The sequence below is a fragment of the Ischnura elegans genome, chromosome 5 (genome assembly GCF_921293095.1).
Source record: "Ischnura elegans chromosome 5, ioIscEleg1.1, whole genome shotgun sequence".
NCBI classification, from domain to species: Eukaryota; Metazoa; Arthropoda; class Insecta; order Odonata; family Coenagrionidae; genus Ischnura; species Ischnura elegans.
Window position 1 is genome coordinate 5,410,241 of NC_060250.1, and position 20,305 is coordinate 5,430,545.

The 20,305-nt window shown below is 42.5% G+C and overlaps 1 protein-coding gene across 4 annotated transcripts in view; it reads left to right on the forward strand.

Moving 5' to 3' along the window:
* The window catches only part of LOC124158457 (rho guanine nucleotide exchange factor 10-like protein), a 173,396-nt gene extending 153,924 nt beyond the window's left edge, over nucleotides 1–19,472 (forward strand). For all 4 annotated transcript variants that reach the window (XM_046533548.1, XM_046533551.1, XM_046533550.1 and 1 more), the window contains 6 exons: nucleotides 870–1,115; nucleotides 2,101–2,287; nucleotides 8,200–8,339; nucleotides 11,800–12,080; nucleotides 15,497–15,791; nucleotides 16,475–19,472. In XM_046533548.1, the coding sequence (XP_046389504.1) occupies nucleotides 870–1,115; nucleotides 2,101–2,287; nucleotides 8,200–8,339; nucleotides 11,800–12,080; nucleotides 15,497–15,791; nucleotides 16,475–17,680 (2,355 nt within the window). In that variant the 3' untranslated portion in view covers nucleotides 17,681–19,472. The remainder of the gene's footprint in view (nucleotides 1–869; nucleotides 1,116–2,100; nucleotides 2,288–8,199; nucleotides 8,340–11,799; nucleotides 12,081–15,496; nucleotides 15,792–16,474) is intronic.
* The last annotated feature ends 833 nt before the right edge of the window (nucleotides 19,473–20,305 follow it).

Sequence of the window (20,305 nt, forward strand, 5' to 3'; positions counted from 1 at the left end):
ATGTTTTGATGTTCTCCCTGACAATGTTCTATGTCACATGTTTGACCCATAGAACAATAAAGATATTATTATTATTATTTTCCCCGACCTCCCCCCCTCCGAAATATAACGTTAGCGTCTAAAATGAAATATATTTCCTCTATCATCGAGTGCATTAATTCTCTTCCTTCCTCATATTTCCAACTGTTGATGAGAAAAGTGTTGTCACGAGGTTATTATTATAGATTATTAACCCGCAAGAACGTTGAAATTTGAGTATTTTTATGGACTCGTGACATATTCGTGGTATGATTCAATTACGTAGGGTTTAATTAGGAGTGTAAGAAATACCCTGAGTGACCTTCCTGACATGTTAAACTACGAATCAATGTCGATGCTATGTTTACGAACAGGCACGTAAATAGGGGCATAATGTCAGCCGCGATATTTTTACTGAACTCCTACTTCCCCTAAATTCCCACAGTGAGGTTTTTGGCGACCTATTCCTCTCCAAAGTTGCATTATCATTTACGATTTCGCACTTTTGATGGACCACAGTCGGAAGTGCTGATTTTTTAGCTACTTACGCCGGCGTAACTAGTTTTGTTGACAAATTTTTCGCCCTAGTTCGTATAAACGAATGCCATTTGCTCCTAGGGACCGAGCCGAGGTTCGTAAATTCAAAAAATTTCGTATAATCGAAACTTCGTAAAATCGAATAGCGCCATGTATTTAGCATAGGCTTTTCGCCGGGACCGCAATATCACTTCGTATAATCGAAAACTTCGTAAAATCCTGCTTCGTAAAATCAAGAGTTTACTGTATGTATTTTCAAAAATTGTGTGAGCACTCCATTGAAATTGTGGGCTGGTGCTGGTCTTGAAATGCAGGTGCTGGACTCGAGTGCGTCACCAACGCTGAGCCGGCTGCTGATGGGTGGGGGCAGCCGTGGGGGGAGCCTCAAGTCAGAGCGCAGTGTAGACGGCATTGTGTCCTCGTCCTCATCGACCATGTCTTCCCTGTCAAATGTGTTTGGGGTCGACGATTTGTGCCAAGAGATGAATGCGCTCATGCACGACTACGAGGTGGTGAGCCGCATTGCTGACCTGCTCTCCTCGCTTAAGGGATCCTACGAGGTGAGAAACCTACCCTTATCGGATTTACTGTGTTTTTTTCCAAGTGTGAGTGATGTTGATGCTGAAGAATTGTCTGCTTGCAATGTAGATTAAATCATGAGGTAGCATTTTGAATTAGTTAACATTAATTTTTATCCTTTTCTAGATGGTATGATCTATTCAATCAAATCTTTGTAATTGTTCAGAATTGATTTTGGCCTTGACTCTAAATGGTCATATTTTGAATGTACACATACATACTCTAATGGACGTATTTTGATGTGCATAAACGCTTGACTACCTTCTTACCTTAATATCTTCCAAATTCAAAATTTTTCTTTGTGTATAGTTTGTAAGTCTCTCAGTCAAGGATAAAGATGCTTTGGCTGCTTTTGTATAAATATACTATCTTCAATAACATCCTTGACAAAGCCATGCATAATGCAAATGCTTACGGTGACTTAATAAATCAATCAATAAAGTGAGACAGTATTAATAATTTTTTAAATGGGATGAGCATAATTAATTATTAATGATGGACAGCGTGCTTCATTGAACCACTGTGAAACCTCTCACTTACGGAGTGTAACGGTGCAATGAAACCATGTCCTCAAGTGAGAAGTGCCATGTGAGTTTCACACATTGATGGAAGGGAGTTTGTTTCCCTTGCAATTTGAGCATATTGATTGGCCCATAGTCCTTTGGCTTCACCCAGGCCCCCTAGGTCAGGTGCTAGCATGCATCCTCGTAGTCTACGAAGCTCGTGAAGTCTACTTTTGTAAAAATAAGGACAAGTTGACTTATTCTAAAAATGAGTATTTCAATTCTTATTTACGGGTCAGAAAACCTGTAGTGTCTCTATGAAATGAAAAAAGAGGCGTAGTAGGATGTGTCCGCTAGCAGACCCTTACACTGTGTATGCTCATATTCTATAATTGGTGCAGTGTGGTTGTTGGCATGAACGTAATTGGGCGATTGTTGCATTGAAGGTGTTTATTTATGGTAGGGAATGAGCTTGGAAGGTGCCAGGCAGGTGCTTTCATCCATCCAGTCTTCAATTCAGCGCAAAGATGAAGAGATTGCATGGGTAGACTCGTGCTGTTTGCAGATTGCATTGCGTGGGAAGTCTGGCAAGGAGGATCAGCTCACCTTCCAAACGGACAATCCTTTGGTGAAGAAGGAATGGGCTACTGGTGAGTTGCTTGTGATTGGCCAGAGCCCGGCTGCTGTTGAGGCGTGTTGAAAAAAATATACATTCTTACGTAGAAAACGTAGGTAGTAGTCTTGTTGATATGAAGATGTTGACTACCTTGGTGTTTCCAAAGAAACTTCCTCTGTTGATTGCGCTTATTTATCAGTGGAGTATCATTGGTTTATGACACTCACAAATATCATTGCTAATAAATTTTTGTCTGTTTCGAATTAATGTGATCATAATAACCAGCTTGGAGCCAGGTGAAGATCCTTTAGCAAGGCGCAAGTCATAAAAATGAGATGAGCATATTTTGGCCCTTTGAGTTGTAAACCTTGGTGAATGATTAGGAGTGCCTTGCCCACATAAGGGGAGAGAGAATAGCGAGGCATGAAAAACAAATCAAATGTTTGTTATGGAGCCTTCCGCAGTGATTCAAATGATAATTGCTTTTTGGCCTAATCCCACGTCGTCTCATTTTTGGAGGAAGACAGTTTTGGGTGCATTTTTAGCTCCCGTCGTTGTGTCCAAATGATCTGCAGAGCTCCTGTTCTTTAAACGTAAGGCTGGTCAGCTGCATGCTGATTTTCTCAGGTTTGAATGCCATTGTTGGAAGATCCGTTTGAAAGACAAAGCGAGAAGGTAGCCGTCCTCCCCATTGAACTGCTTCTCATGATTCACTATTTCCATTGCCTCCTTTATCAGCTGAGGGAAATATTTATTTTCTCTGGTGCGGATTTTTGAATTTTGGAATAGTATGACATGCCCAGGTTCTGATTATGCATGCTCTGCAACCTCAGAAAGATGAAAATTGTTCTTTTCGGTTGCCTTACGATGTTCATTTATTCTGCATTTGAGGGATCTTTATGTTCGCCCGATGTAAGATTGACCTCAGATACATGATACATCATGCACTCCTTCATAAATGTCGGATGAATTATGACCTTTTTCTCTCTGAAGGAGGTCAGAGGTGTTCTTTAAGCTCATCAAAACGTCGTGTTTGGCGAGAACTCTTGCAATCCTATCAGAAGTTCCAGTAACGTATGGCAAGAGAGCATGTGCCTTTGTGCATGTGCTCAGGGATGCCGACTTACAAAAAATATTGGGGGGGCCCAAACCGGGGATCTTGCCTCGGGAAATTTCACAAGTAGTCAGTTTTAAGTTTTTTAAGCATTGAAAGAGTAATATTATCAACATTAGAACCCTGTTAGAACGTAGGTTTCCGCAGCGATGATTTGATCTCTGCATTTCTTCCGGGTTGCCCTGAAGAAATGCAGAGATTAGAACCCTGATAACTTGAATCTCGATAACAGGACACCCCTGGGAAAATTGACAAGCCTGACTCATTTTTTCCTCACACCCACAACGAATTTTTGACTGGGCTCGGGCCCCCTCAGGCCCCATGGAGTCGGCGCCACTGCTTCAGCTGGTCTTCTCTTGCAGTATCCAAAGCCACATCACGTTTCTCTTCTTCCTTGTGTGAAATTTTCATAATCAGTTCCTGGTCATAGCCAATCCCTTGGATTGTGGTAAGGAGGTGTTTTTCTATGGTCACCGGCACGACAGTGCACCGTCTACGGCAAGAAATGCAGGCAGTGCTACATTGAGTCCGCTTTCTGACAATATGGCTAAAAGCCAGCCGCTGTTCACAGCACGATGGAGTGAAATTCAGGCTGCTTTCAGAAGAGACGACTTGCTCTCCACGCCGTGTTCCATGCCGGAAAGTTGTCTCGTCTGAAAGCAGCCTTCCGTTCCCAGTCAGCTGCCGTATTTAAGTCTACAAAATTGTTAAGTTAGACCCACACTTAAGTTTTTCCTGCAATAACGCTGTTTGCTGTGTCACAGTGAGTCACCGGAATTATTGTTTGGCATTGATGCGTGCCGGGCACGTGAGCTTATATTTACGCTCTTTGGCGGCCGCGTTAAATTTCTTTCAGGGTTTTATTGATTCAGAATTTCTAATTCTTCAGGAGAGGAAGCGCGCCATTCTAGACATTTCCGATAATTTCATGAGTGATAAATGTGAAGCAAAGAGAGAGGCCATTATTAATTTAACGGCAAATTCCAGCGGAAACCTCATTACAGTGTGCGATATTACGCGAATTCAATATGCGCGAGACAAAACAATTCAATTGACCTTGGAATCGTAATAAGGTATGTCAGCAGCGTTACACAATCAAGGCTTAGGCTTAAATCGATTATGACTCATTAGATGTGATTTTTTTCGCTAATTCACTTAACATCGCAAAAAACGCAACATTTCAATTTTATTTACTAATTTTGCTATATTTCGTGTTATTTCACAATATCTGGTCTTGCAAATTTCATGGATCTCTACCTATAACTGATATGGCGTGGTGGGAATTGACATTTGCTGGTCACTCTGACCGACATTGCAGTTAAAACTTGTTAAAAAAGGGAAATGTTTATCTTGGCCCAACCAAATTATATAATGATTATTTTGCCTAAGTTATGATTATTTTTATGTTCTGTTCTTATTTCTATGTGGAATAATCAAAGCCTGCATTAATATGAGATGCTTTTTTTCCTTTCTTTGGATAATGTGAGAAAATAGTTGGTGATGTTTTCATTTTCATTGGGGTCTTTCCTACAGCTCTCAAATATTCAAGAAGGATCCCCATTCACAAGAAAGGGGCAAAGGATAACCCTCAGAATTATCGTCCAATCTCTATGATACCTGTCTTAGGCAAAGTTTTTGAAGCTCTGATCAAATCCCAATTACAGGCATCCCCTGAGTTACGTATGTCTCACCTTATGTAAATCTGTACTTACGCAAGTGATAACCGTATTTAAAATGATTACGTTAATTTTTGAATGAGAGCGCGAAGAAGTAGATATTCGCTCGTACAACCTGTGGTAGAAAAAATATCGAATAGTTATCGAGTTTTTTACGCGCTAAAAATAACAAAGTGACCCTTTTTGTCATTCCTCGAAGGAATTTTCATTAATTTCTGTAGGAAAATCGCTTATAAATCCCAAGTCAGCAATCAATGTGAAAATTTGCAGTTCTAGCGATGGAAGTGGTTGCGCTCACTCCTATACCATACAGCTTGTTACACAGCTTACACACCCAAACTCCGACTTTCAACTATTTAAAAATTGTATCCTTAAGTTTGGACATTTCCATCTGTGGAATTGAAAAAAAATAAAGTTCAAGCAGAAATTTTTATTGCGGAAAAGAATTGTTTAGTACCCGCGTAACGGCATTCAAATTTTGAGTGTTGGCAATGAAGGCCGCGAAAAAGTTAAGAAAAAGTTGACACACGATATTAATTGCGTAATTGTTTACATGTTTCTGGCGGAAGATTTTATTAAGCTGCATTTTCTCGTTCTCTCATATTGTGTGCAACTGTAAATGAATATTGCGTCATTGAAAGCTTTTCCCCACTAACTTTGTTGCACGTTAATGGCGGAGTTGGCTGAATAAAAGCTCACTTTTAATTAGCTTCGTGCATTGGAAATACGCTTCGATGTTTCCAGCAAAGTAAATATTCAAATGATGATATTTTCACGTTATTTTATTGAGATATGAGAGAATGAAAGTATGTTTCCGTGCGTGAAAGATTGAGGATATGTGCGTGTGAATGTATCTAAGAATATAGTAATTTACTGGTATTTTTGTGTGTGTTATTTGCTCGTAATCCTAGACACTCCTACATGTATTAACTGTGACAGTGAAACCACCAGATTCATCGATCAACGTAATATATAAAAGGCAGAAGATATAATGATTAAAGGTAGGTAGACCATGCATTCTTTGGGCCCTTAGATCGCAGTATAACATAATGAATCAATTTAAGTATTCAGTTTAGTAATGTAGCGTTGAGATACCGTACTTTCCTGAATCCACGCAATCAGTCAACTCAGGGAATAATATTACGAATTTGATTGGCAATGCTCGAGATGCAACTCTCAGGCTATATTAATGTTTATCGATTTTGTATCTAATAACGTAAGAATACGCGGTAGAGTTCATGAATATTGATGCACTGAATTGTTGAGGCCTTTACTTTGTAGAATTCCATATTTAATGTTTGGAAGGAAATTTCTTAGCTTTTCTACAAAAACACACTTTATTTCCGATTAGTTTCGGTTACACTGTACCATTTTCAAGACTAGTCTTGAAAATGGTACAGTGTAAACTGTCTAAAGACTAGTCTTGAAAATGGTACAGTGTAACCGAAACTAGTCGGCAATAAAGTGTGTGTTTTTGCAGAAAAGCTAAGAAATTTCCTTCCAAACATTTCATGAATATTGCAGTGAATTGAGTGAAACTTCACCGAGAATTTTCCGCGCATTTCTCCGCTGAGAATTTCACGGCCCCGATTGAAATCTCTGAAGCACTAACGCAAAGGTTCAACTTACGTAAATTTCGACTTAAGCAGAGTCTGCCGGAATGCATCTCTTGCGTAACTCGGGGGATGCCTGTATATCTTTACCTAGAAAACAATAGTTTGCTCTCCCCTTCTCAATATGGTTTTCGTTCAGGAAAAACTACCACTCACGCTTTGGAAATGGTTGTTAACGAAATCATAAGCTCTCTTGAAGAACAATCAAACCTTCTGCTAACTCTCTGTGACCTTTCCAAGGCTTTTGATTGTGTCCATCACCCTTTACTTCTAAAGAAACTGGAATTCTACGGAATCTCTGGTTTAGAACTTACCCTTTTCCAGTCATATCTCTCTGGTAGAACTCAATGTATCGATCTGGATGGGCAAAAATCTTCTTCAATTAAAATTCAATATGGAGTTCCCCAGGGTTCTGTCCTGGGACCTTTACTTTTTTTAATATTGATAAACGGTCTCCCCAACAACCTCCCATCAGACTCGATCCTGTATGCTGATGATGCAACAATATTGCACAACTGCAAAAATTTATCGGATGCCAATAGCCTTCTTGACAGCAATCTAAGTACAGCCACAACATGGTTTAAAACTAATGGTTTTACACTAAATAAAGACAAAACGCAAAATCTCATCTGTAGCCTAAAATCCCTAATGCGCAATGTGCACACAGTAAAACTTTTAGGATTTCACCTAGACTCAAATCTAAATTGGACTGCACACATTTCAGAGATCACAAAAAAACTCTCAAAATCACTGTACGTATTGAGGAAGCTAAGCTTTCTAATCCCCTCAGAACATCTCAAGTCCATTTACTCTTATACTCTTTTCAACAGTCACTTGAGTTATGGGCTAGAGATCTGGGGTAATGCCCCAGCTACAAAATCTGTTTTTCAGTTACAGAAAAAAGCCATTAGAATAATAACTCATTCTCCCTCTACTGAACATTGTAGGCCATTATTCAGGAAACTGAACATACTCACAGTCTACAGTCTGTATGAATATAGAGTACTTGTACATACAAAAGACAATCTCGAGTCTTTCACAATTGGATCCGACATACATGACCACGACACTAGAAGAAAGAATCACCTATTTGGAGGTCAAATGAGACTAAATATAACCCAAAATTCCTTCTCAAACATGGGTATTAAGCTCTTCAATCACTTACCTGCATCTGCAAGACGAAGCAACAGTACATACTAAATTTAAATCTGTTGTACACTCCTGGCTATAGCATCTAAAGCACTGTACTCCGTAAATGAGTTTTTTACTCAGGAAGCAGATATGGTTTTCTGAATAATTCCTGTTCTTTATTTAAGTATGCAAACTGTAATTATATGTATGTAACACTGAACTGACGAGGTCAAGTGTAAATTATTTACTTAACGACCAATAAATCTATTATTATTATTATTTATGATTTTTGAAAACATGAGCTGAACGGAATCTGAGTTAAAAAATTCTGAAGTCTTTAACCACTGTTGTTGTTGTTGTGTGAGCTTGAGATGCTTGTGGATTAAAGTTTGGCTGAATGTGTGATTCGCAGAGCTGCGCCTCGCCCAGCTGGCACTCGACCCCAACAACTCGCCGGCGTGGGACGTCCCTGAGCAAGAACGTCGCCCCTCAACCAAAATGCCACTCTTTGTCCGAGCGATGCCCATCTTCAGAAGTCTTCAGCAAACAGAGGTGAGCGTGCTTGAATGCTGCTGCTCCACAACTCAATGCTTTTGCGTATACACTCATTTCAAACACCTGCACAGTAATAGCAATGGTGATACCACAAAACGTGTACCTTAATCTCATTAAGTTTTTGCGTTTCTTTCTCCCACATATTGAAAATCATGCAAATTATCGTTAATGCAGAGAAAATATTTTCTTAGTTTTATCTCTAGAAATTAGTTGAGCCATAATCATAAATAAATAGGTGTGTGGATAGGGCAAAGCAAATAACTACTTTCAATTGAAAGTTAGCAGAGAAGAAGAGAGACAATTTGATGATTGCAGCACCTCACACACGGTAGGTATCTACGGCATTGATGACGGTGGAAAAGTGTACGATTGAATCGTTAGCAGAGAGGTAGATGGAGCACCTTGCCCTGACAGACACCTGAGAAGAATTTAATTCGATCATTATTTAGTTTTTTTCTTTCTCCCTTCCGCGTTAATATTTCATTCCGCTTATGTTGCACCTATTTCTAGTGCTATAACTAAAATCTTTTTCTTATATCAGCATTACATAGCATCATTTTAAGTACGGTGAAGAATGAAACCCAAAAACTAAAAAAGGCAACATATTGAGTTACAATTTTCAAGATATCATGAAAGTAAACCAACATCATAAATCATAAATGCACACATTGCAAAATCATAAATGCACACGATATTTAGAAAATAATGAAGTCAAACATGACATATTTCTGGCATCATTTAAGTTTGTTAATCATGTTTATAGTAATAAACGATTTAAGTTTTTCCTGATGAATACTTCTGACAAATATTTCTCGGGTATGCATCCAGGTTAAAGCTTTTATGTAAGCCGACGTTTCGGAAGACGAATTGTCTTCCGTCCTCAAGGCTGTGTTACTTTATCGAAGTTCAATTTCACACTAAACTGGATCGACCGTTTACCGAGGACAACAATACGGCTCAGGTGTCGTCCGATTGGCTGTAGGTCTTTTGAAATTCTTCACGTTTAACCCTTATGTTTTTCATGCAGCTGATTACAGGTCTCCAAGTAGTGCTTAGATGAAAGCCGGTGTCCGGATTGAAATTTTTGGGATTGAGGCGGATCTCTATTGCTTCCTTAACTACGTGGTCCCAGTAACGTTGAGCATGGCAAAGGATTTTGGTGTCGTCCCATTTAATAGCATGGTCTTCATTAATGCTGTGTTCCGCCACGGCCGACTTTTCTGGTTGCGCTGATCTGAAAAATCTCCGGTGGGGTAAGCAAGAGTGGGATGGGTATTGGCTGGTTGAGGTGGTGGGGGGATAAAGGATAAAGAGAGGGGGTGCAGAGGAAGAGGGGTGGGGGGCTAAAGGATAAAGAGAGGGGGTGCAGAGCAAGAGGGGTGGGGGGCTAAAGGATAAAGAGAGGGGGTGCAGAGGAAGAGGGGTGGGGGGATAAAGGATAAAGGGAGGGGGTGCAGAGGAAGAGGGGTGGGGGGATAAAGGATAAAGAGAGGGGGTGCAGAGGAAGAGGGGTGGGGGGATAAAGGATAAAGAGAGGGGGTGCAGAGCAGGAGGGGTGGGGGGATAAAGGATAAAGAGAGGGGGTGCAGATGAAGAGGGGTGGGGGGATAAAGGATAAAGAGAGGGGGTGCAGAGGAAGAGGGGTGGGGGGATAAAGGATAAAGAGAGGGGGTGCAGAGGAAGAGGGGTGGGGGGGTAAAGGATAAAGAGAGGGGGTGCAGAGGAAGAGGGGTGGGGGGGTAAAGGATAAAGAGAGGGGGTGCAGAGGAAGAGGGGTGGGGGGATAAAGGATAAAGAGAGGGGGTGCAGAGGAAGAGGGGTGGGGGGGTAAAGGATAAAGAGAGGGGGTGCAGAGCAGGAGGGGTGGGGGGATAAAGGATAAAGAGAGGGGGTGCAGAGCAAGAGGGGTGGGGGGCTAAAGGATAAAGAGAGGGGGTGCAGAGGAAGAGGGGTGGGGGGATAAAGGATAAAGAGAGGGGGTGCAGAGGAAGAGGGGTGGGGGGATAAAGGATAAAGAGAGGGGGTGCAGAGGAAGAGGGGTGGGGGGATAAAGGATAAAGAGAGGGGGTGCAGAGGAAGAGGGGTGGGGGGATAAAGGATAAAGAGAGGGGGTGCAGAGGAAGAGGGGTGGGGGGGTAAAGGATAAAGAGAGGGGGTGCAGAGCAGGAGGGGTGGGGGGATAAAGGATAAAGAGAGGGGGTGCAGAGCAAGAGGGGTGGGGGGATAAAGGATAAAGAGAGGGGGTGCAGAGCAGGAGGGGTGGGGGGATAAAGGATAAAGAGAGGGGGTGCAGAGCAGGAGGGGTGGGGGGATAAAGGATAAAGAGAGGGGGTGCAGAGGAAGAGGGGTGGGGGGATAAAGGATAAAGAGAGGGGGTGCAGAGGAAGAGGGGTGGGGGGTAAAGGATAAAGAGAGGGGGTGCAGAGCAGGAGGGGTGGGGGGATAAAGGATAAAGAGAGGGGGTGCAGAGGAAGAGGGGTGGGGGGGTAAAGGGCTTTCAGCCTTTGCTGAGATTATGTTTGGGGGGAGGTTTTTTTACCAAGCACTCAAGCTAAGTCACTGTAGGGAGGGGGAAAATGCTAGTGGAGGGGGGTGTTGGATTCGGAGGTTGGGAATCATTGAGTGACTTAATTCTCTTCCTTCCCCATATTTGCAACTGTCGATTTGAAAAGTGTTGATACAAGCTCACGTATTTACCAGCAAGAACATTGAAATTTGAGCAATTTTATGGACTTGAAACATTTTCTTGGTGTGATTCAATTACATAGGGTTTAAGTAGGAGTTATAAGAAATACCCCATGTGACCTTCCACACATGTGAAACTACGAAGTATTGTCAACGTGATGTTCACGAGTAGGCACGTAAATAGGGAAATTGTATCATCCGTGATATTTTTACAGAACTCCTACTTCCCCAATATTCCCACCTTTAGTTTTTAGGCAAACCCTCCAAAGTTACACTATAATTTATGATTTCACACTTTGATGCACTACAGTCAGAGGCATTTATTTTTTTGCTGCTTTCGCCGAAATAACTAGTTTTGTTGACAAATCTTTTGCTGTTTTCCGTATAAACGAATCCCATTTGCACCTTGGGACTGAGCCCGATGTTCATAATTCAAAACATTTTGTATTTTCGTATGATGCCATGTATTTGCCATAGGCTTTTAACCGGGACCACAATTTCACTGCGTAATATCGAAAATTTCGTTCTGTCCTGCTTCGTATAGTCGAGAGTTTACTGTGTTGATTTAGAGTTTACATTTTTGATTTTGTGGCAGTATAGTTATTTTAGTATGATTGCAGTTACCATTATACTTTTTTTATTATTTTGACTATGTGCTCTGGTGTTGTTAATTTTTCCTGCGTTGGTTGTTATCTTGATGTATCTTTTTAGTGATTTCTGTGGTAATCGCCACAAATTATCATTATTTGTTTGTCACAATATTTGCCTTCAGGTGATCTGTGGTTGCTTCTACACTATTATGGCACCATTGGCAGCGCATGGCAGCAGGAGGCGCAGGTCTCCCAAGGCAGTGAGCTACTTGTGGGTGTGCTCTGCATCGGATGGTGCTGGCAGCCACGTGTCCATCTCGAGTGTGGTGCTGGGTGCAGGGGCGTCTGGGCTGCTGCTCAAGCCCATCGACTCGTTTGATGTGGGCGCACATGTGGCATGTGTGGAGCATGTGGGGGCCCTGCGAGGCACCGACACCGTCTGGGTGGCGCTCACCGACTCCAGGTGAGCATTGTCTTCCTTCCAAATCTTCCAGTGTTGGCTCATCTGAGAAGTATCAAGCATAAAATCAATGTATTTCCAGTTGCAGTATATTTCAACACTGATGCGTGAACAGCAGTGAAATTAACATTGCACCCATGCCTCGCTTAGTGCAGTTTAGATTAGTGCAAATACCTTAATTGGGGATACATCCCAATGCTGCTAAGCCTAATCAAATAACCTTAACACTCTCTGGTTAAAACAAGAAGTTGCCTTGAGTACACATGGAATTACTCATTACTTATTTAATGCAGATTGATAGTATTTCTTGCCTCAAATCTTCTTCTTTGTAGGTATGTTCGTTGAAATACATACAATGCTGTGCAATGGCCAAAAACATTACCGTCTCGTCTCAACCCACGGAAGTAACTTATCTCGTCTCCTTAACTGAATGACCCTAGTTAATTTAGTTCATTAATATTATAGTGCCATTGGGCGAGATGGATCGGTCCGCTGGCACTATGAGGGTTGTATGCAATGTTACCTGGGTGCAGGACAAATTTAACAGTAAAGTTGACCATTTGTCAGCAAAGCTGTTATTGCTGTTGCCATTTCCAAGTGAGCATTGTGTTTTTAGGATGATGTGCTGGTAATTAATGGATAATTTTAATTAGATATGGGTCGAATGGCAGATTTCTCGAACTCGAATATCGAATTCGAGTATTAAATCATGGCTCGAGTATTCAAATATCTCAAATTTCGAATTCCTCAAATACCAGAATTGCACGAAGCACAGTAAATGTTATTCTTCTATTTCACTGGATAATTGTATAAATAAAAGGGAATGCATACATGAAATACATTTTAAAAAGCAACTTTTTCGTTTTGAATAAATTCCTCACACTGGTTGTTGTTGCGTTAGCTATTTTCGATTGCACTTTTGCTAAGGTATCTGTTTTTTTTGGGTGGCATTGCTTCAACAGACTTGTCATCTCCAAAAGCCAATGAATTTTTTATCATCTCGACTTTATTTGAATCTTGAAACACACTAATTTTGAATTGTGGATCAAGAATTGTAGCAAAAGTGAATAATCGTTCTTTTTCCAGAAATTCACACCGACTTTTAATGGAAAACAGCAAATCATTGACGAAACCTTGTAGATGACTATGCGAAAACTTCATAGTTTTTAGGAAATTAATACTGCTATTTACAAGGGAGAAAACTTAAGAAACTGTGACTGCACTTCCACTTGCAATAAATATTTCTCCTTCAAAAACATCCAGAACATCAATTGCTTGATAGCATCCCATTGTGGTGGAGTTATGTCTACGTTAAAACTCAGGTTAGAGGCAGCTAATGTTATGCTTGCTTCTGTTCCAGAAGACGCCTCATCATTTTCTAAAGCGAGTTCCATCTTGTTGGTTCACCCGAGCTCATGAGATTAGATTGCAGAGGGGTGAAAATAATATTTTCAAAGGTTGGTGTATTGATGGTATGCGTACATCCAGGGGCCTGGTTATGCGGTCGTTGAAGTCACCGACGAGACTCACGGTTTTTTCACTATTATGATAACGAAAATTTCGATGCTTTTCCAACTTTGACGTGTCCTTGCGGAGATGTCGTTCTGTATAGAGAAACAAAACTGACGTCAGGGGAAGCCCGCATCCTTGTAGTATTCGAATCCGTGATGATCTTTCCGATGAGTGGAATAGTTCAGGAGCAGTAGCTGAATGCGTGACGTAAGGTACCCCAAAAGTGGATTTTTTTTTCCCGCAATTTTCAATTTTTTTTAGGGATTTCAAGGGGGAAATCGGGGGTTTTCACAGTTTTCCCCCAATCATTTTCGGTCCCTAACGTCGAACGATATCTGTCTATTCACCATTCTTGGCCTGTTTTGTATGGACGTGTACGGTCCGCCCCATACACCTACATAAGGTTCCACTGACATTAATGGAAGCTTACTCATGAGTGCGAAGCATCCGCATGTGGAGTGAGGAGCCATCCATCCACTTTGCCCCTCCACCCCATCCCCATCATCACAGGGCGTATGGGGCAAAGACGCAGGTACTTTGTGTGGACGGCTGATGCGGACCAAGTGGATTTGTCAGTAGAATTATAGCGAGCTTGGAGATAACAGTGCGTCTATTCATTATGGATAGTGTAAGTGACACTGGGAAAATAACTGAAAAAATTATATACATCACCGCATACTTCAGTAAATATGGTCACTAAAGCGGCTTTTAATGTTCTCCATGCCACAGTAGGGTGCATCCAAAACCTCCTATGACGGGCACTTTTCTTTCGTTTTTTTTTGTTTTTCTAACCTGGTAAACAGCAATAGCTTGAATTGCACTTGGCTGAGTGACGTTCTTCTACATCGGCAAGCTACACACAGCTGACATTGTGCCTATGTGAACAACGTCCGCATCTGTTTGTCCATGTCTGTGTGAACAAAGGCGACCGCTCTCTGTCGTGCGCATGTGCACGTAGCATGGACCGTCCCAGTCCATGTGAAACAGGCCTCATCCGCGACTTTGATGTAGTTCGTCAACTTGCCTAAAATGGCGCTGCTTGCACTAAACAACTAGAGTCCTCTACGTCATATCTAGTCAACTACAAATGATGTGCACGACAACGGCAGTGTATGGCACGAAATTCAAAGTCTTCTAGGTATTTGAGATCTTACTATAATATATAATTATTCAAGATCTCAAATATCGAATACTTTCTAGTATTCAAGGTATTCAAGTTTTCGCGGATACTACTTGCACATCTCTAATTTTAAGATTGAAGGAGAAAGCCTGCTAGAGCTAAAACTTAATTACATTTGAACTCTTCTTCCAGCTTATACTGGATGTAGAAGATTGACTGCTTATCACCTGCATTAAGCATTTTAGTTCGCTCATGCTTCTAATGTTGAGCATTATATATGACCAGATTTTACCGAGAATGATTGCCTTTTTAAACCCTTCTGGATATACGATCTTACTTTAATGCTTGGTTTATGTGGAAAAGTGAGAATGGTGCCATATTCAATATGAATTGTCATTTAGGCTGCATGAGTGGATTTTGCCAAGGCTGCAGTTTTGTAGGGGCTTGCACAGTGGAAAGTGGTGTCGAGATCACTGAATGAAAGACTCATCTTCACCGAACTTGGTTGCTTTTTAAAGGAGGCTGCACATGAAATCCTAAGGAATGATTCTATTGCCTTTTAGTGAGAAGGTGGACTAGGCTTTAGGTATTGGCGGTATTTAAATCATATTGAATCATTGCTCTGTGTCTTCCCTCTGAAACCTACTCCGGTATGATTTTTTAGCATTATCTACCCACTAATTTTAGGTGTCTTAATGAGCTGATGGATGTGGTTGTCTGCCTCTTAAATCATCATGCATTAATCATCCTCTGAACCTATTTCTCTCCTTAATTGTTGCCACAATAGGCTAATTGTTTACAACGCCCACGAGCCTGAGAAGCAGGAGGAGATAGTGAGCACCATGCTCCCAGCCGTGGCGACGCAAATGAAGCACCATTGCAACCAGGTTTTTGTGGCGCTTGCCAATGGCTCCCTGCTGCTCTTTGTGCGTGGCGTGGATGAGTGGTGCTTGCAAGAGCCCCAGGTGCTTTCCTTGTCTCCCTTTGGCCCTATCAACTGTCTCCTGCCCATCGACCTCTGCGTGTACGCTGCGTCTGGCAAAGTGGTATGGGCGTTGAGTGCTCTCACCGGGGAGGTGCAGGTGAGTGTGGTGTGGAGCGAGCAACACATCACTCTTTGGTGCGGAAGTGGAGTGCTGCTCTCTCTCTCTCTCTCCCGTCAAACCAGTCATCCGAGGTACAATGTGGGAGTTCTCATTTTGTTTTGAGTTGGACTTTCTTGGCTTTTGATCGTGGACTTGTAATTCTGCATTGTGTGGCTTAGCACCTCAACATATGAGGGTCACTCCAACTCTTACTTCCCTGACTTCCACAGAAAGTTAAGGCCACCAAAATTGTTGCTCATTGTTGTGCAAAATTCCTTGTTGGGAAGAGCAAGTGTAAATATCACGCATGTACATATCTCTCTCACTCTCATGCGTGCTCAATATGGTTGTCGTGTGACAACCCCTTGATGAATATTTTTAGTCTGCTTAAGTTAATATGCCGAGGTGGCCATTTCTATTTTGAATTTGCCTTTTGGAGCAAGCCGCCTCGAGCTTTGGGTATACTGTATTCACCCACATTTGTCGGTAGGATTCAATTTTCAAAGGGTTAGCATAGCATGCATGGTCTTATTGTGTACTCTCTACAGCGTACCTATTGAGAAAACTTGATGGGTGGCATGTAGGTGTGAGACCAGGGAATAAAGCATACAAACTGGGGATAGAATTGAGGGAATTTTGCCATGTTGGTTTTAACTGAGTGAGCCTCCCTCTTTTGACAGCGTGACTTTCGAGTGCAACACGAGCACCTTGGAGACGTGTCCCTCATGGCCCACTCTGGCATTGGCCTTTGGCTCTCCTTCCGCTCCTCATCCACCATCTGCCTCTACCACACGGAGACCTTCAAGCACCTGCAGGACATCAGTGTGGCCGCAAGCGTTGCACGGGTTGCCTCGCAGGGCGGGGCCCCCACGCCCCCTGCTGCGGTGCGTGTCACGGCCCTCGTGGCCTGCCGGGGCCTCCTCTGGGTGGGCTCCAACGTGGGACTCGTGCTCACCATCCCACTGCCACGCCTCGAGGGCGTCCCCATCATCTCGGGCCGCGTCAACATCTCGCTACATGCGCACTGTGGGCCTATAACCTTCCTGCTGCCGCTGATCCCAAGGCCCTCACATGGCCTCTCGGGCCCCCTGATGGGCCTCCCACACATTGTGGAAGAGGGTGTGGGGAGGGGAAATGTGGCTCTCTCATCCCCTGATAGCAGCATCATCGAGAGCAGCAAGGGGAGTCCCGTGGCCGTGTTGCGGAGGAGGTCCTCTCCGAGGAGGGAGGCCCAAGGGGGATTTAGGAGAGCTTCAAAGACCCTTCCTCGGGGACTCGGGGGCTGCACATGGTCTGCAGGCGGATGCCAAGACTACGACGTGTACGGCCTGTATGGAGAGCTAATGAACATTCGTGACTATGAGGGGGAGAGTGGGGGAATGGGGAAGATGGGGGTTGGGGGTGGCTTACAGGGGGTGGCTGGTGAAGTGAGCAACGGCACATCAACTGCATCTACTTACGAGAAACTGCGCCGTTCGGATCCTGAGCTGGCTGCGATCCCAGCCAAAGTGAGCACACTGGATCGCAGGGTGAAAATGAAGGTGTGCCGTCCTCGCTCGCTGGACCTCTCTGACTGGTCCGTGGATTCCCGCTCTTCATCAGCATACACGTCATCCGGTTCGGAGGAGAGCATGCCGGTAGTGCCACGACCTCAAGATGAAGAGGGCAAAGTGGTGTCGTCGTCGTCTTGTGGGGAGGGGGGGAGTGGGGGGGGTCAGGTGCAGCTGCAGAGGCCGAGTGGGGGAAAAGTGGCCGAGGCACCCAGGACGATAGTGATGCTGATGGGAGGGCGTGGCTATGTGGACTGCAGGCATGTGGCGAGTTCCCAAACGGAGGAGCCCAACACGAGCGACGCTCACATTGTCGTGTGGGAAATGAAGCTGTGATCCGTGTGTCTGTGTGGTGAGCCCCTCGCACTTGTGAGCGGCGCTCTCTGCCAAACACGGTTTCTAATGTGAGGAAGATATGCTTCTTCTATCGAAGGGGTTGGCACTTTCTTTTGCCTGAATCTCTTGCATCGATGTTCTCAGTGCCTATGGAAATAATATTGATGCGTTGCTCTTCGTGGGTCTTCACTGAAATTGAGAAATGCATTCATCAGGAAATGAAGTGTTGTCTCCACGGAAGTGTCTTGCTCTCTCACTGTCTTGCGTGGCACAAGACCCTTGTGTTTCTTAACTGTTGTGTCTTGTTGCAGTCTTTGAGACTGACTCCAATGTTCACACTGCTCAGAACATTGAGTGCATCGACGTGCGTTATTGGTTGATTCAATTTTTCCTAGCTAAGCCTTGCAGAATGGTAAGGATTTCATGTTGGGAGAAATTAAGTGCAAGTTATGTCCTACTTAGTTAATTGATTGAGCAAATAGGGTTTGTACTCTAAGGCTTTGTACACTCAGTCAGTAATCCAAGTGGAAAATTGATGGTGCTTTTCTTCTCCCAGCATGATGATACATGATTAAAATGGGAAAAATCTTAGTCACTCAACTTCCTGTATTGCTCACCCAATGTGCAGCTTTTAGAGTTATTTTGTTGAATTGGAAAGGGGAAAAGGCCTCAAGGAGGTGAAACTTGTGCTCTTGCAGTTGAGAATTACTGGTAATGCATTTCCTCATCTTCCAGTGCAGTTACTATTATGCATTTACCACTTCCTCCTTTCAATTATTTGCATTGTTCATCAGTGTGATTGCATTTATTTCATCTTCAAAGCATGTACAAATTTATGTTTCAATCCTCTTTAATATTTAATCAGTCAATGACTCTTCCTCTGGCAATGTGTGCTATTACTCCTCACCCTTGATCCAAATGCTGATGGATGGATATTTGGTGTCCAGTCATCCATTCTTTTGTCCAGAAGTGATAGTGATATAGTGTGATAATCATTATAGTGGAGCAGAGTGGCTTCGTTGATTGAGCATTTTGAAAGAGAAGGAATTTCATGGCTGTATAAATCCAAGCACTTGTGAGTCCATCAAAGACTTGTTACCACTATGATTGGGAGTTGAGGGAAACCCCTTAATTGTAGGGTTGGTTTTGCACCCCTTTTGGGATGCATGCTCTCCTTTCAATTGCCTCTGTGTGCTGCCCTCATGCTGTATGTCACTTATGAATCTCGAACAGCTTTGAACCTACTCGAATTCCCTTCTTTCAGTGTGCGTTGAATAAATTTCACCATGCTATACAATAGGTGCCAATCCTCTTGGCACACCTGGAGTTAATTATTGATGACTATTGTTGCTGTTATTCCTTATTATTTATATACCGACCATGCCTTTTTCTTTTAGTTGAAGAAGAGATTGAGTTTTATGTTTTCAAAGAGCAGACATTGAGCTAAGCATTTTGTCAAACTTTGTTGGAGTATATTTTGTGCTGGAATTAATAAGAGATCTGTGTTGCATATTTTATCATACTCAGATTATATAATGAAATAATTGCATCGATTTTTAGGATGCAGACGCCAAAGTTCAATTATATTTTGGAAAATATTTACTTGTGTATGAATTTTTATGAAGGGAAAGAAAACAGGAAATTGTACAGAATAAGTTATATTTGATTTGAACTATCGTCAAATGTGGAAGAACTGAGCAAGTATTCATGTTTCTCTTCTCTCACTTCTTTATCATCCTGTCAGTTATATACTTCAATATATTTGTGAAAATAAACATATTTCCATGTTGAATTTTTGTTGTAGCACCAGCTTTGAACTAATTGAACTACCTAAAATTTTTACTTAAATATTTTACCTCTGTATCACAGTCATCAATGAACCAGTTTTGTGGAAGTGTTTGCTCAGTTATTGGTTGATTGCAATTTCACTGAATGAAATACTATTTTCGGATAAACTTGCACCTGTGTGAGTAAATACATACTACTTCTGAGACTCTCCATGATGCAGTCCCAGCCTGGGGACTTGACCAAAACATGTATGTACTGAACTAAGCTCGTACAATTTAAATGCTTCTCTCTCCAATAGCCAAAGACTACATTCAGCAAAACTGTAATTGGTGGAGTTAATAATCTGAGCAAACCATCCTTGTGAAACTATCTTTTCCAAGCTTAACTGTCTTTCTGACTTGAAGTGCTGCATGATGGCAGCAGAGGAATCATCGATACAAGCTGTACATGGCAGTAAAGTTCCAGCTCGGCAATCCATGTGCTGATCTAGCTGCTATGTATGTGCATAGTTTCCTAGAATTGAATAATTGGAGCATGGTAGAGTGCTTGGCTGGTGATCCAGGGTTCAAATCCCTTGTGAAGCACCTTTTCTCAAAATAGGAAAAATCTTTTGAATCCAAGGTGGCCTAGGGAAAGGAAGTGGCCTCCTTACCCTGGGGTGAGGTCTGCCCTTTGCTATTTGAGCCAACCCCAGGGTTGAGTGAGGCTCAACGCCCAATCAACCCCCGTCATGTCTTCATCCTGTCATTTCATTAAACTATTTTTTGAGGCCTCAGTTATCTCCCAAAACCACCCAGCCTGTGAGAGGTACAAATATGTTAGGGAGGGTCTGATGAA